Source organism: Oncorhynchus gorbuscha, linkage group LG21 (assembly GCF_021184085.1).
Source record: "Oncorhynchus gorbuscha isolate QuinsamMale2020 ecotype Even-year linkage group LG21, OgorEven_v1.0, whole genome shotgun sequence".
NCBI lineage: Eukaryota > Metazoa > Chordata > Actinopteri > Salmoniformes > Salmonidae > Oncorhynchus > Oncorhynchus gorbuscha.
The window spans coordinates 26,561,834-26,576,838 of NC_060193.1; the positions used below are offsets into that span (position 1 = coordinate 26,561,834).

The following is a 15,005-nucleotide window of genomic DNA, read 5'->3' on the forward strand; positions in this document are numbered from 1 at the left end:
CCCCCCCCCCCAATGTCTTTCCCCTTCGCATATCATTTCATCTTGCATTGAGAATAGTATCCACACAGTCCCTGCAGTCCCTGCACTCCCAACTGTATGTTATTAAAAGCTTTTAAATGCAGCAATGTCTTGGCAGCCTTGTTGCCAAGGAAACAAATGAAACCCGCTCTCTCATTCTACTCCCTCCCTCGAGGCTCACATTTCAAATCTGTTTTCCCTGTAATCTCTGGCCTAACTCGTTGCGTTTCAGCTAAAAGCTTTTTGTTGTGGCATTGGAGCCAGAGAGCCAGAGAGGACATGAGAGACAGGGAATGGTTAAGAGAGCTGGGGGAGGAAGAAAGAGGGTCCTCCTAGTTGCCAGGGCAACTTGACATCACAGTGACGATTTCCTCCATTTAAAAGCTTTTAACCGGATCCCTCTCCTGCCCTAGGCCCCATTTTGAGTCCTCTTTCAGCTAAACTCGGGGGGGAAAGCACAGGCAAAGCAGAGCGGTGTGTGGCTGTTTGCAACCACATTCCACTGACAACTGCTAGACTGCTAAAAACACCTTAGAGCAGAAAAGGGCTTTCAAACTAAGCCGTTTTGGGGGCCTATTTTGTTTACCAAACCAAAACAGGAATAGAGCACTTTCGAGTGGGCTTTCAAAATGGCCACCGAGGACAGTTTCAGTTACCTCTTCTTGGACCACAGCGAGAAGCACAGAAGGGCCCGAAACTGGACTGATGCGGAGATGAAGGGGCTCCTGTACGTCTGGGAACAGAACGTCGCCGAGCTGAAGAAATGCAAGAGGAATACCAAGATCTATGAGAAAATGGCCCAGAGGTTCTTCGAGCTCACGGGAGAACAGCGCCACCGGGAGGAGATCAAGATGAAAATCACCAATATGTCTTTCCAGTACAGGCAAGTGTAAGAAATACATAATTTATTTGTTTGGATGGAAAGAGGTGGCAACATAAATCCATTAAAATATTATATTGTATGAACTTACTTAAATATCCGCAGAGAGAGTAGACAAACGTGGGCTATTTCTTGGGAATTTAACCCCACAGGTGGCAGGGTAGCCTAGTGGTTAGAGCGTTGGACTAGTAACCGGAAGGTTGCAAGTTCAAACCCCCGAGCTGACAAGGTACAAATCTGTCATTCTGCCCCTGAACAGGCAGTTAACCCACTGTTCTAGGCCGTCATTGAAAATAGGAATTTGTTCTTAACTGACTTGCCTAGTAAAATAAAAAAAGAGCAACCTGCATACCTAGAACTCAATACAGGTTGCTATGATACCTATAAACCCATACGTCTGATGCCCACTACTGGACCCAAACCAATATCCTTAACTTCTGTCCTTCTTTGACAGGAAAATTAAGTGCACGACCAAAGGGAGTGGAGGTACCCCCGACTGGCCGTACTACCAAGCCATAGAGAAGATCCTCACCAAGACTGCCGATAATGGGACTATGAACCCATTTGAGCTCCAGTCTTCAGGCCCCTCCACCTCCACGGAGGCCTCGATCTCCCATGCGGAGGGCCTCCCCATGGGCGTCCTTCCGGAGTACACAGGCTCCTCTGATGAGATGGAAATTAGGGAGGACCTGGGTGGATCGGAGAGCTCTGGCAGTCTGCATTCCGGGCTTCCCTGTACTGAGTAAGGCCATGTTTACATATTGGTCTTCAAATGAGGGAACAGACAGAGAGCGAGAGAGAAAGAGAGTGGTATCAAGCTGTGTTATTGAGCTAAACTGCCCACCCTTGCCAAGAGGGGTCCTCCATTGTCATTGGTAGGGTGTGATAAAGAGTCTCCACAAGGCTCTCTAAGTGACAAAGATGAACAATGAATTGTGATGATAGTTAGTTCACATGAGAGTACTTTGAGTTTACTTTAATTTCAACCTCTTCTTTAGTTCCTGGCTTATCCCAGAAACCGTTTGATTGAAAATGGTTCCTACATATGGAATGAAAAACATATCCATGAAATCTCTTGAGTACTTGCATAAAACTCTCTATATACTGTGTCATTACCATTACTTTGACTAACAAAGTTTCTGTCCAGTTCCCATCCGGCACCGGCCAAGAGGAAAAAAGTACACCAGCACCTCACCCTGAAGCGGTGGAAGCTGAAGGTGATGGAGGCAATGCTGCAGGAGCAGCGGAAGGTGAGCCGGGCGGTGGAGGAGACGTGCCGCGAGGTGCGCCGCGTCATGCACCAGCAAAACTTCCTCCAGGTGCAGAGCCTACAGCTCCAGGAGCGCATGATGAACCTGCTGGAGAAGATGATTCAGCCACCCGCTGCCCCCATACCCACCTGGGGTTCTGCTGCCCAGCCAGGGGTCAAAGAGCCAGGGCAGGGGTGAAGGGTCAAGGGTGAGGGATCAAGGGGGGTGGGGTGGTCAATATATGGCTATTCTAGAAAATAAATTCTATACATGACAAAATGCTATAAGGCTATGCTTGGTGATCGCTATGGCTATGCTAGAAAGGACCTGTTATATGGCACTTTGTAACAACTGATTGATAGTGAATACTGACTGTAATTGTCAATCTCAATCTCACCCTTATCCCTAACCTGGACACTTAACCCCCAGAGAGAGGGAAAAGCTTATCAACTTGCTCAACAGTACTGAGAGAATATAGATGGTTTCGTCCTTTCTAGAATGACCATCTTGTAGTTTCTGTGAGAGAGTGAGAGGTCAGGGGTGAGGGTTCCGAGGTGTACGGCTGAGGCTAGTTCTTAGACATGTTCCACCATTCAGATTTGAAAGATATCTACAAGCTAGGAAAATACGTTTTCAGATCGACAAAAGACAATGTATGTCCACAAATTCTACATCTTGATGACAAAAGGCATGGGCATTTGATGTTGTATCAATTATGTTTTAATGTCTGTCCTGCTATGGTTTTTGCATATCCCAACTAGCATAGCCTACTTGTTTGAAATGTATGACTGAAATAAAAACATATGTTCTGTTATCATTTTTGGTTTGTCTTTCAACTATTCCTGGTACCATCACGTCTCCCTTTCATTATAGATATTGCTACAATGTAGCCTACATATGCTGTGTTTACACAGATAGCACAATTCTGATCTTTTTTTAACTAATTAGATTTTTTTTTACAAATCAGAATAGCTCTGAAAAAGATCTGATGTGAAAAGGTGGAAAAATTATCAGAATTGGGATGCCTGTGTAAATGCATACATAATGTTAGCATTCACACTTAGTGTGTATGTAATGTAATAGTATCTTTATACAATAAAACACATAATATTATATGACAGCAATGATATAATGTGTAACAATAACACAGTATCTGCTTCTCTTGCATGGTAGTGGTTGGACTGGTTTAGAGAGAAAGGATATCAACACATTAAACGATTGAAAGTGCTAGACAGGCAAATCCAGGAAGGGGTTTACTCTCAGTGTTGTGGGTAATGTGAGAGGACAGTTACAGTAACTCACTTTAAACAGCATTGTCTTGAATAATTAACTGTTGTCTGAGAGGATTAGGGGAAACCTTGGGATTAAATAGAAGGGAGTTGAATGTAGCTTTGCCAGGTGTAGGTTTAGCATTTAGCACTTTTTAAAATTTAATTAATCAATATACTGAAAGTGGGTCCTACTGCAAAAAGATAATAATAGTCTGCTTATTCTCATTAAATGACTGTCTTTCACTTCACTGGCCTACTAGGCCTAAGAAAAATGTCCAGGGTTTTAGTAGGCCTAAACATGAGTAAACATCTGCTTTTGGGCTTGCTCTATGTTTACATTGATTGACTCACTGCTGAGTGTATATTTGTCTAGAGACTGTGGTGTGTACAGTACATGTGTAATAGGACCACGTGACTCTCCCTTGCAACCGTTGCAGAACTTTGACCACAATGCAGTTTGTTTACAAGTAGCGAGTGCAGGATGCAACAAAGTATTACTTCTCGAGCTGTGTGGTTAATACATCCAGTTAAGATTTAATGTAAGGTAATTACGATGTTATGTTAATTATCTTGTAATAAATCCATTTTTAATTGTGCAGTGGATGTTGCATCACATTATCATATTATAGCTTTGATTTAAACGCGCATAGTTAGCCTATGTGAAATGCTTAAAATTGAATTTAGGTAATGCTATGTGTGAATTGTAGCTTAAATATCGGTAACAATGTTTATATTTAGCTTATCAATTTTGATGATCAGAAACAATAGGATCATACCGCACATATTTGAATATTCAACACGAGAGATTGGGCGGATTCGATTATGTTGGGCCACCGACAAAGGCTACCACGCCAGCGGGCAAAAACGGGGAGGGAGGAGCGGCATTCTCATATCGAATAGAAATATGTGCCGCTCGGTCATTTTGACAAGGCAACATGGTGCATCGTCCAGAAATCTCCTTTACATACAATAAATATTTGAATTTTCAAAAACAAATCATTGGTAAGGCAGATAAAGCGTTTTTATCAAATGCAATCACTTTTACATGGGATAACACAGAATCCTTATGCAAGTGCTTACTTGCGTCACTTTTGTTTGGAGCCGACTTCGCAGTGGGGTTGGAACAGGGCACCTGGCTCGAGCCCGGGAGTCAGCCCGGTTCCAAATCGAATGCAATCAATATTCAGCCGATGCAAAACACGCCTACACGGGCGAGATGAATCGAATCACCTCATTGGCGAATTAAATACATCACGTGCTCCGAAAACGTTAGAGTGTCATGGTTACTATGAAAGACGCTTTGTCCCCAACATGAGTGTTTGTCACCGCCATATGGAATACGGAATACGAGGGAATTTTTGAAAACATAAATTATTACGTTTCGGAAACTACGTACGTGTAGATTTCTAACACTTTTTTTGGACGTTTGGGATTATGCAATATTTGAACTGACTTCATAAAGTTTTGAAACGGTAACGTTAATTTCAGTGGCACTGGCAACATTGTATCTGCGCCTAAACTTCATCGGCATAGGCCGGGCTACTTTAAATGTATAACTCTAGCAAATGTTTTCGAAAATATTTTGGGTGTTGCTGTGTTTGGACAGACAGGGCAAAAATGTAATAACCAAGGGAGGTAGAATAGAAAATGATGTGATGTCCAACGAAACCAATTCAAGGCTCTCGAACAGGTTTGTCTGGTTTGAAAGCTCTTGCTTTGATTGAACTGTTCTTGAGAAGGGGGCCAGCTGGCGCTGTTTGCTCTTGCAGACGGTTTATTTTCACGCGCACCGCCCACACTTGTATGGTTAAACTATAATAACTCAATATATTTTTGTCCCAAAATATGGAGATTGTTATTATATGCAGCATTAGCCTATTGAAGTGGAATAACATATTTTTTAATTGAAGGGGAAAATCATTTGATGCAATCATTATTCTTTTGTAACATTGTGTAACAAATACTTTGTAACATAATATTATCACAGGATAGGTGTTACAGTTGCTGTTTGTTAAGAATATTGATTCTGGAGGCCTATGCTTAATCAATATTTGATACACTGTATCTCACTTATCTTTGTCCTCTCTCTGTCTCTCTTTGTCTCTCTCTTGTCTACTTTTAGTCTTTATGCAGGATGACTAAAACACTTCAGTGTTGGCACTAAAAGATAACATTCCATTGTGACTCAAAGGTCCCACGCTCTCCATTTGAAAAATGTCCACATTCAGGATGAGGATGCCGGGACAGAACGACAGGGCACGAAGGCGTCTGAATTTGACCGCCCCTCAGGAAGCCAGAGGGGTCGAGGTTGTTCGAGGACGTGTAGGATACGGGTTCACCTTATCAGGACAAGGCCCGTGCCTCTTGAGTGGTATATTGGAGGGGAGCCCTGCAGACCTGCTGGGACTAAAGCAGGGGGATTGTATAGTGAGTGTAAACGGAATCGATGTCGCAAATGCTTCCCACGAGGCTGTGGTGCAGTTGATTGGCACCTGTAAAGGACCCTTGCGGTTGGTGGTGCTTGTTGGGACCGGGCCCACGGTGGACCCTTCCTCCAGCAAAGAGGAGTTAGGGCTTTCTAGAACAGAGGGAATGGGGCTTTTTCAAAAGGGGCAAGTTTTTCGAACAGTTTTGGACCACTGTGGCAACTCGTCATGTAACTCAGTAAACGCCACTCCATTTAAGCCGAGACCTTTGTCAGAACCTGACATGTCCCACTGGACCCAACTGTGGAACTCCAAATTCCAACCTGGCTTCCTGTCTGAGGAAGAAACCGCCAAAGTGGCAGACATCAACTCTGTTTTCAATGACCAAGAGAACGATGTGAATCCAGACTGGAGTTTGCTAAACACAGCCATGGTGGTGGGCTACCTGGGCTCTACTGAACTGATCTTGGCCTTGTCCAGCCCCAGCTCAGAGGATGACTGCCTACAGGTGATCCGCAAGTGTATTAGACGTATGGGCATTGAGCAGGAGACCCACACGCTGGTGATGATAAAGGTCATGTTCGACTGTGTCCGCCTCTGTGATGACGCTGGAGCTGTCCTGGCGGCCTTCCCTTCTGAGAACCTTGTCGTGGGAGTTGTGTGTTCCGAGGACAGGCGCTTCTTTTGCCTGGTCACCACTGCACACGTCTCTGGTGGCCATGTGGGGAAGAACGGTCCCCTGAGATCCTCCTGCCATGTCTTTTTCATCGACCCCGAGCTGTGCCACCACAGTGACCACCTGGGCATCGCCGGGCGGTTTGGCTTTGACTGCACCCCAGACACCCAGGGCTGCCAGGAGTTCCCCCTCACACCACCCTCTGTCCTCCAGTTTGTGTCTGTCTTATACTGTGACATGGGGGAGGCGGTGGAGAGGCTTAGAACCAGGCTGGACAGAGAGTCGGCCCACCACCTCCACACTCGACAGAACAGCAGCAGAGCCTGCAAGAACGGCAGTGCCAGCAGCAACAGAGACAGCGGGATCGGAAACGCTTCCCCCCCTGAGGAGAGACCGGACAGGGATTTCCCAGTTGCCCACGGAACCAACGCCGGGAGCAACCTCCCCAGCTGTCCATGGGAGGATTACCCCCAGGCTGAAGCAAACCTCACCCAAATAGTAGCTCACCAAAATGGCCGCCTAAACTTAAACGGTCATCCTAATCCGGGAAGCACCCATTCCCTTTCTGAATCTCTACCGGGCCCAGCGTCGTTAACCGGCCCATCCGGAGGCCCTCCTCCCAAGTTGGAGTTTCAGTTCAAGCCCCCGCCACCGCCTTACCCTGTGGGTAAGATCCAGAACCTAACAGAAGGAGGAGGCCCCTTCAGAAGCAGTCAACGCTGGTTCTCTATGAGCGTCAAGCAGAGGTGGCCTAGGGGTCACAGTGGAGAGCCTGATCCCCAGGCAACACCGGCCACTAACAGCTGGTCAGGACCAGCCACGGTGGGTTGCACCAATGCCCTGCCACCCCCCAGGAGCCAGATCCCACCAGACCGGTACCAGGCAGCAGAGGCCAGGGAGGAGTGGGCAAAACGACTCTGGAGAGCAGAATCTGGAGAGCTGCTAAATCGAAAGCCCAGGAGAGATACTATTACCAAGGTGAGATTAGAAGAGAGAATGTTGTTGTGTTGATAGAGATTTGTTGTTGTGTTGATGATTCTGTGGTGTGTCTATGTGTGTGCGTGCGTGTGTGTGTTAACTTAATGTATAGGCCAGAGTTTGTGTTTTCCCTTACACAAAGTTAATAAAGGAGATTGTGCAAAGGCTGAACAAAAATACCTTTGCATGTCCCTTCTGTTTAACATCCAGTTTTGTGTTTGTTTTTGCTTTATGTTCAACTTTATTCTACAGGGAGTTTCAAGTTTTATTAGTTGTATGTATGGGATACACATGGTATACACCGTCCAGCAAAATTATTTCTTGCAGGTTCCTTCTTGACAATGCAACAACAGTAGATGAGAATATGAACATAAAGTAAATTGTTCAGTAGAATAAACATTTTAGTGTAAGTATAATACAGGAAGTCACAATTTATAGTCCAATATTGTGGGGAATTGTGCAGTATTCAGCAATCATGTGTGTGTAGTGTGAACATCTGGTTTTGTGTTTCTATTAGCTTTTTGTTCAGCTTTATTCCACCGGAAGTAATAAATGGTTTGCAGGAGTCGAGTTGCCAGGCACTGATAGGGTGAACAGTCCATTCACTTTCACACCTAATATAATACACCATTTCACCGCTCATTTGGCTGGGAATTGAGCAAAAAATGCCACCTGTTGATCTATACCACAATGATGTCATTGTCATAAATCCACATCCAGGATTTAGTTCCAAACAGGCTTTTTTGTTGTTTTCCTCATTATCCACACGATGTCCCTGTTTCACTATCTAGCTGGGGTGGGAGTGCTTTTCCCCATGGAAGAAGTACTTTGCTACTTATTTATGTTTTTTGTTGACACAAGGAAATGTGCATTCCAAACTTGTGATATTCTGGACCCCCCCCCCCCCCCTCCACAAAAAAAATGTAATAGCCAATACAGAAAGTTGACCTTTTATAATATTCTTCTCCTGTGGCTGCACTATTGGATGGTATGAGTGTAGATAAAGATGGACGTGTTCCATGGAAATGCAGGCCTTTGTCAAAACAGAAACTTTGCTTTGACAGAGTGGCATATTTAAGCAGAAGCTGGTAAGAAATGGAGAGAATCCTCCTCCACCCTCTAATGTGTTTTTGTTTCTGCTCTTCTTTCCATTGCAGAGAGCAGATTCCCAGAGTTTGATGATAGTGGAAAATGTGTGCACTGTTTATCATTGTGTTTGTCTCTCGTTGTTTATCCAAGTGAAAGTTATTGTTCTGTGTGCATACTCCGGGATGAATCGCGTGTCTGTCTCTGTTCTGAAAAAGAAGACAATTTTGCACAGGAAGCAAAAGAAAATTACAGGGTAGAGCCCATGTGATACCATGGTAATTACCGGCAGTTCTTTATTCCAGCTCAAACAGGCTGTGCTTTCACCCATCATTATAATAGCAGGGCTGCTGGCAAAATGCGTTTTTCATGCTCATTTAGCATATAGCAGTTAAACTGTGAGATTAAGGTACAGATGAGTAGTGGAGGAGTTGAATTTGATGGAGGCTTTTGAAATAAATTGAAAATCAATTTCTTCACTTCCTCAGCCCAACTGGTGTCTGTGAAATCGTCAGCATTGTGCCAAACTGAGACTAATGGGCTTGACCTTGTTTCACATGGGGCTCGCTGTAAGTCTTGGGTGGCCAGTCTGTTATTTTTATAACATCTGTGAGCCAATCACATTTGCCATGATGAGTTATGTTGTCTGGCAGAAGGGAGTTTAAAAAAAATGTTATTTAACCAGGCAAGTCAGTTAAGAACTAATTCTTATTTACAATGACAGCCTAGGAACAGTGGGTTAACTTCCTTGTTCAGGGGCAGAACAACAGATGTTTACCTTCTCAGTTCGGGGATTCAATCTAGCAACCTTTCAGTTACTGGCCCAACACTCTAACCACTAGGCTACCTGCCACCCCTAAAGTTGTGTGTCATGACCCATGTTAGATAAGGACACAACATATGGCCTTAAGGTCAAGGCAGGAAGAACATTTGTAATCTTGGTTGCTTTACATCATCTTGGTTTACATCATCTAAATTGCCCAGGTGGATAGTTCCTTATCACCCTCTCTAATTTTCTCCCAACACTGCAAGCTTGTTTAAGCCTTGTCTATTATGCACGGAAGTGTATTCCAGACAGAAGAATGATCATGTTAAACTGATCATTGATAAATTTACTAATCCCTAATGCTTACCTAATAAGGTGTTATGTCATGTTTTTGTCATGTTTATGATGGTGTTATGTAGGCTCATAATCCATAGCTAAGTATGACAAAAACCACAATAAGATCAATTGTGTCCATGTAATAGTGTGATGTTTTGGCAGACAGCCATTCATTCTTATGATTTCTCTTCTGCCCTTGACAGGGCTCCAAGTTCTGGGGCATTGGTGCGGGACGCTCCTCGGGCCGTCGCTTCTCGGGCCGTCGCTCATTTGGACACCCCAAGAAGCTCAGCCTGGCACGATCACTGGATGACCTGGAGGTAGACCCAATACAGTTCCAGTACAGTATTTAAAACTGCAGTCATATACATTTAAACCTAGCTCCTCCTACTCTGGTATTAACCCATTGGAGTTTTTGGAATTATAATTACTTGAATGAGAGTAAAATATCTGGTGCAATTCAATGGACTTAATTCAATACAACTCTGTTCCGGCTTATCGTACCAATGCCTTTATATTACAGCATTGAACAATGGCCCTGTTACGCTGTGTACCCATCTTTTATGGGAACGGTATTTTTCCATCATGCCGTTCACCTCTATGCAGAGGAGATGGTCTAATTTGGACATTCAGCCGAACGTCCCTCCCCCTTCCGTTCTGCTCCAGTTTCAGCTCTTTCTTAACCTTTCATTTCTGTTTCATTCTCGTGTTTGGTGCCACACTTGTGGTGAGGGTGGCTCACAAAGTGGCCTTTGTGTGGGCCCGAAGCATGGGCCCTGTTGGTTTGGCCTTGCTAATGAGCAGCGCTGCTGAATGACTGAATGACGTGCCCACATTTCTCCCCTATTAGCGCTGCTTTGGGATTCTACTAGCTCCTGCTTTCACACATACCCTACTGCATACACGTGCACACACACTGCATACATACACACACACTGCATAAACACACACCCTGTCACTCACCCCCACACTAAACAGTAGTGTCAGAAACTTGCGGCCTCTTGTTCTCTGTTTAAGTTCCATAGGGTTTTCAACAAGCCTCTCTGGAAGATAATCCTGTTCCGAACAGCATCACACAATATAAAGCACATTTCTTATGTCTAACCTAACAGGTTTTGACAATTAGTTTTCCTCACGTTTTTGTCATCGAACGACTCGGATTCAAAGCCGTCTGTCAGCACAACGCATGATTCACTTTCTTATCTCAACGCGGCTGCACATTTTTTACTACACAGCATTAAGATGTCATGACTAACGGTTTCTGCTCATTCTGTCTGAGGGATTTCTGAGTCACTGGCGCTGCAGAGGAGTGAAGAGAAGATAATGGTATTGTCAGTCAGTGTGTGAACCCTGGACTGGGAACTATATAAAGATTTGCTCCAGTTCACTATTTGCTTATGCTACAGCGATGATGTCATTGGTGTAGACAATCTGGAATTCTTCCGGTTGCGAGGAGCAAAGTACACTTGGACCTTGCAGCCTCTTCAGGGTCAACAGCTACTGTGACGGCTAGAGAGAAAGACAGGGTGTTTTAAGTGTTGAAACTGTCCGTGACATCAATAAAGAGAACACACAGACTTTCATATGTTAGCATTAGCTATGATCTCTGTCTACAGAGCCCACCCTCACATGCTAACTGTACATGCTGGCATGTAAGCAACTGTATGATACACATAATTCTAAACTGGGTGATTCGATCCCTAAATGCTAATTGGCTGACAGCCGTGGTATATCAGACCGTATACCACGGATATGACAACATTTTTACTACACTAATGACATTGGTAACAAGTTTATAATGGCAATAAGGCACTTCTGAGGTTTGTGGTATATGGCCAATGTACCACGGCTAAGGGCTGTATCCAGGCACTCCGCATTGTGTCGTGCATATGAACAGTAATTGGATGTGGGATATTGGCAGTATACCACACCCCCTCGTGTCTTATTGCTTAATTATACAACTATAATAGGAACCTATAGAAAAGGATCTGTTATAGGCCTACATTAAAAGTCTGCTACCTACACTTATAGCTCTAATACAATATAATAAAATGGATACAACATGGTGTTGTCTGCACGACGAGGACATTTGCCTTGGGCTTCACACAAATGACATTTATAGATATAAATAAAATATTGCAATACTAGGAATACTTTGTCATCAAGAGAATTTCATTTGACATATATGACTAGGTTTTCCAAGTAAGCATGTATTGAATTAAATAATAACTAGGCCTGGCTCATTTTGACATCCCTTTTTTAATTGGGCTTTCTGTAACGACTGTTGGAAGGAGAGGACCAAGGTGCAGCATGGTATGTGTCCATATTTATTTAATGAACACAGAAATAACAACGTGAATGAACAAAACCGAAACAGTTCTGTCTGGTGCAGACACACAACAGAAAACAATCACCCACAACTCAAAATAGGAAAACAGGCTACCTAAGTACGGTTCTCAATCAGAGACAACGATTGCCAGCTGCCGCTGATTGGTAACCATACCAGGCCAAACACATAGAGATATAAAACAGAACACAAAACATAGAATGCCCACCCCAACTCACGCCCTGACCAAACTAAAACAGAGACTTAAAAAAGGAACTACGGTCAGGACGTGACACTTTCAGGGTAGTGGCTAATCCTGCTATTTGATCCTCTATATGACGCAAACTGTAAAAAAAAATGTACATACATCAGAAATATCTTTGGCCTAGCTACTTGTGAAGCAAAAAAGGCTCTATTTGGGTGGCCACAGACTGAATGGGAATCCCCAGTTCAAATGGGGAACAGTAAGTAAGAGTAGTACAATTCCCTGAAGTGTTTCCTGGAACACTAAGACTTGTGTGTATTCAATGAGCTAAATTGCATTTTGGTCAGTGGCCGGCTGCCCACTTACCTAAGTGGGGCTAAGTGAATTTGAACACAGTTCGGCCAAGAGAGCCTCGCCTTTACAGTATAGCGTTTTCCCCAAGATGTACATTTACATGTTATGAAACTGTGGAGTTCAAACTTAAGGGTTTCTTAGGAGTTGCTGGTCCTCTGGGATTTTCCTTGTGTAGTCACTGTTTCAGCCACCCTGGAACCATGATGAAATAAGTGCAATGAGTGAAATTGACCAATGCTGATGGTATAAATTAAAAAAATATCTATTTTATTTAACCTTTATTTAACTAGGCAAGTCAGTTTCAGGTAATTACTTTTTGAGGTTTTGTTCTAATGGCGGCCAAAAACGATTAGATCCTCATCTATGGCTATCACCCACCCCTGGTTTCCACGTCAAGAGCTCATTTCCTCGAGGGCTCAGCGTCACCAGCCTGGCTAAACTAGACTGAATGCTGCAGTCACCATAGTTCCATTCAGTCTGGTTTAACCAGCCTATAGCAGCTTCACAGGATTATCAGTCAAAGATCAATGAGTCACTCCTAAAGGCTCTGCACTAGCAGATCTCAGCCATAAGGGATATGATTATAAACTATGCTGAGATAATAGGTAATCTATTTGCAGAGGTTAGACAGTTATTTTACTCTGTATTTACACTGTGTCGGATTCCGTGAACCATTGATTCAGTGTCATAAGCCCCCTAATACCACACCCTGTAATGGAACCTCCATGTCTATTATCCTGCCTCGTAACATGATCAGCTACTGTATTCAATGCAAGAGAAGATGAAAAATGACAGCAATAGATAAGTAATCTGCTCTTTTATGATAAGGAAAGGCATTCCGTAAAGAAAAAATATGGAATGACAAACTGGGGCATGAAGTACAAGCTACATCAAAGCACCCAAACTGTAAGATTTCTTATGTTGTTAGTTGGTCCTCACCGTATAAATTGCAAGTGTCATCGTATCTAAGCCTCTCCAGAAGCAAAGGTGAACACACATGTTTATTAAGTAGTTTGCATCATATTGGAATATCCCATTACACAGGGATTGGAAGGTGTTTTTTGAGGGGAGCTTTTCCTACGACTACCCTCCTGACTCCTAAAGTTCCTTCCTCAGCTCCTTAGGATGTTGTTGAGCCCTTTTCTCACGCTGTGCGAATCCAAAATGTGATAAGTCGCCATTGGTCACTGCACACATCTGGACATGAGCGGACACCATGGGACCCTGGTAGACCCTTCCAGCGGCGTTGTGGCGAGACCCCTGCCTGTGGATAACCTCTCTCCGTTTGATGCTCAGGAAGCCGGGGCCCTGTTTCTTTTTCCGTGGTCAGTAGTGTGCGTCAGAGCAGTGGCAATAGGAGTCAGGAATCGGTAAACGCTGTTATATTTTCCGCACATCACAGAGCCTCTGACACGTAGCTACCCCAGATTGTCCTGTCGGCTAGCCTAATCTGGTGTTTTTCCTGGTTTCCGTTTGGTCTCAGCAGAGGACTGTGATGATCAGTGGTTGATGTATAGAGCCTTTCTGAAGTATTCATAACCCTTGATGTATTCCATATTTTGTTGTGTTACAGCCTGAATTCAAAATGACAGAAGTCCAGAAATATCTAATTTACATACAGTGGGGCAAAAAATGATTTAGTCTGCCACCAATTGTGCAAGTTCTCCCACTTAAAGAGTTGAGAGAGGCCTGTAATTTTCATCATAGGTACACTTCAACTATGACAGACAAAATTAGAAAAAAAATCCAGAAAATTACATTGTAGGGATTTTTAATGAATGTATTTGCAAATTATGGTAGAAAATAAGTATTTGGTCAATAACGAAAGTTTATCTCAATACTCCTTGGCGGCGTAGTGTGTTACTGATGGTAGGCTATGTTACTTTGGTCCCAGCTCTCTGCAGGTCATTCACTAGGTCCCCCCGTGTGATTTTGGGATTGTTGCTCACCGTTCTTGTGATCATTTTGACCCCACGGGGTGAGATCTTGCGTGGAGCCCCAGATCGAGGGAGATTATCAGTGGTCTTGTATGTCTTCCATTTCCTAATAATTGCTCCCACAGTTGATTTATTCAAACCAAGCTGCTTACCTATTGCAGATTCAGTCTTCCCAGCCTGGTGCAGGTCTACAATTTTGTTTCTGGTGTCCTTGACAGCTCTTTGGTCTTGGCCATAGTCGAGTTTGGAGTGTGACTGTTTGAGGTTGTGGACAGGTGCCATTAATACAGATAACAAGTGGAGGACAGAGGAGCCTCTTAAAGAAGAAGTTACAGGTCTGTGAGAGCCAGAATTCTTGCTTGTTTGTAGGTGACCAAATACTTATTTTCCACCATAATTTGCAAATAAATTCATGAAAAATCCTACAATGTGATTTTCTGGATTTTTTTTTTCATTTTGTCTGTCATAGTTGAAGTGTACATGTGATGAGAATTTA

The 15,005-nt window shown here is 43.6% G+C and overlaps 2 protein-coding genes across 7 annotated transcripts in view; both read left to right on the plus strand.

Moving 5' to 3' along the window:
- Positions 1-294: 294 nt before the first annotated feature.
- On the plus strand, positions 295-2,952 carry LOC124008733 (myb/SANT-like DNA-binding domain-containing protein 1). 2 transcript variants are annotated; one of them, XM_046320254.1, is made up of 3 exons: positions 295-907; positions 1,353-1,640; positions 2,046-2,952. In XM_046320254.1, the coding sequence occupies exons 1-3, from the start codon at positions 648-650 to the stop codon at positions 2,344-2,346; spliced, it is 849 nt and encodes a 282-aa protein (XP_046176210.1). In that variant the 5' UTR covers positions 295-647; the 3' UTR covers positions 2,347-2,952. The 2 variants fall into 2 exon arrangements, with proteins under 2 accessions (XP_046176210.1, XP_046176211.1); XM_046320255.1 differs by having other exon boundaries at positions 295-901.
- An 878-nt stretch (positions 2,953-3,830) lies between these two features.
- The window catches only part of LOC124007747 (regulator of G-protein signaling 12-like), a 53,738-nt gene continuing 42,563 nt past the window's right edge, over positions 3,831-15,005 (plus strand). The window contains exons 1-3 of one of the 5 annotated variants that reach the window (XM_046318483.1): positions 3,831-3,958; positions 5,542-7,499; positions 9,891-10,007. In XM_046318483.1, coding sequence (XP_046174439.1) covers positions 5,634-7,499; positions 9,891-10,007 — 1,983 coding nt within the window. In that variant the 5' untranslated portion in view covers positions 3,831-3,958; positions 5,542-5,633. Of the gene's footprint in view, positions 3,964-4,696; positions 4,892-5,541; positions 7,500-9,890; positions 10,008-15,005 lie in introns of those variants that run through there. The other 4 variants (XM_046318482.1, XM_046318486.1, XM_046318481.1 and 1 more) reach the window with 4 other exon arrangements.

Coding starts and splice junctions, on each gene's coding strand:
- LOC124008733 (XM_046320254.1), top strand. CDS start 648: ATGGCCACCGAGGACAGTTTCAGTTACCTCTTCTTGGACCACAGCGAG. Junction 908..1,352: donor TCTTTCCAGTACAGGCAAGT/GTAAGAAATACA, acceptor CTTCTTTGACAG/GAAAATTAAGTGCACGACCA. Junction 1,641..2,045: donor TCCGGGCTTCCCTGTACTGA/GTAAGGCCATGT, acceptor GTTTCTGTCCAG/TTCCCATCCGGCACCGGCCA.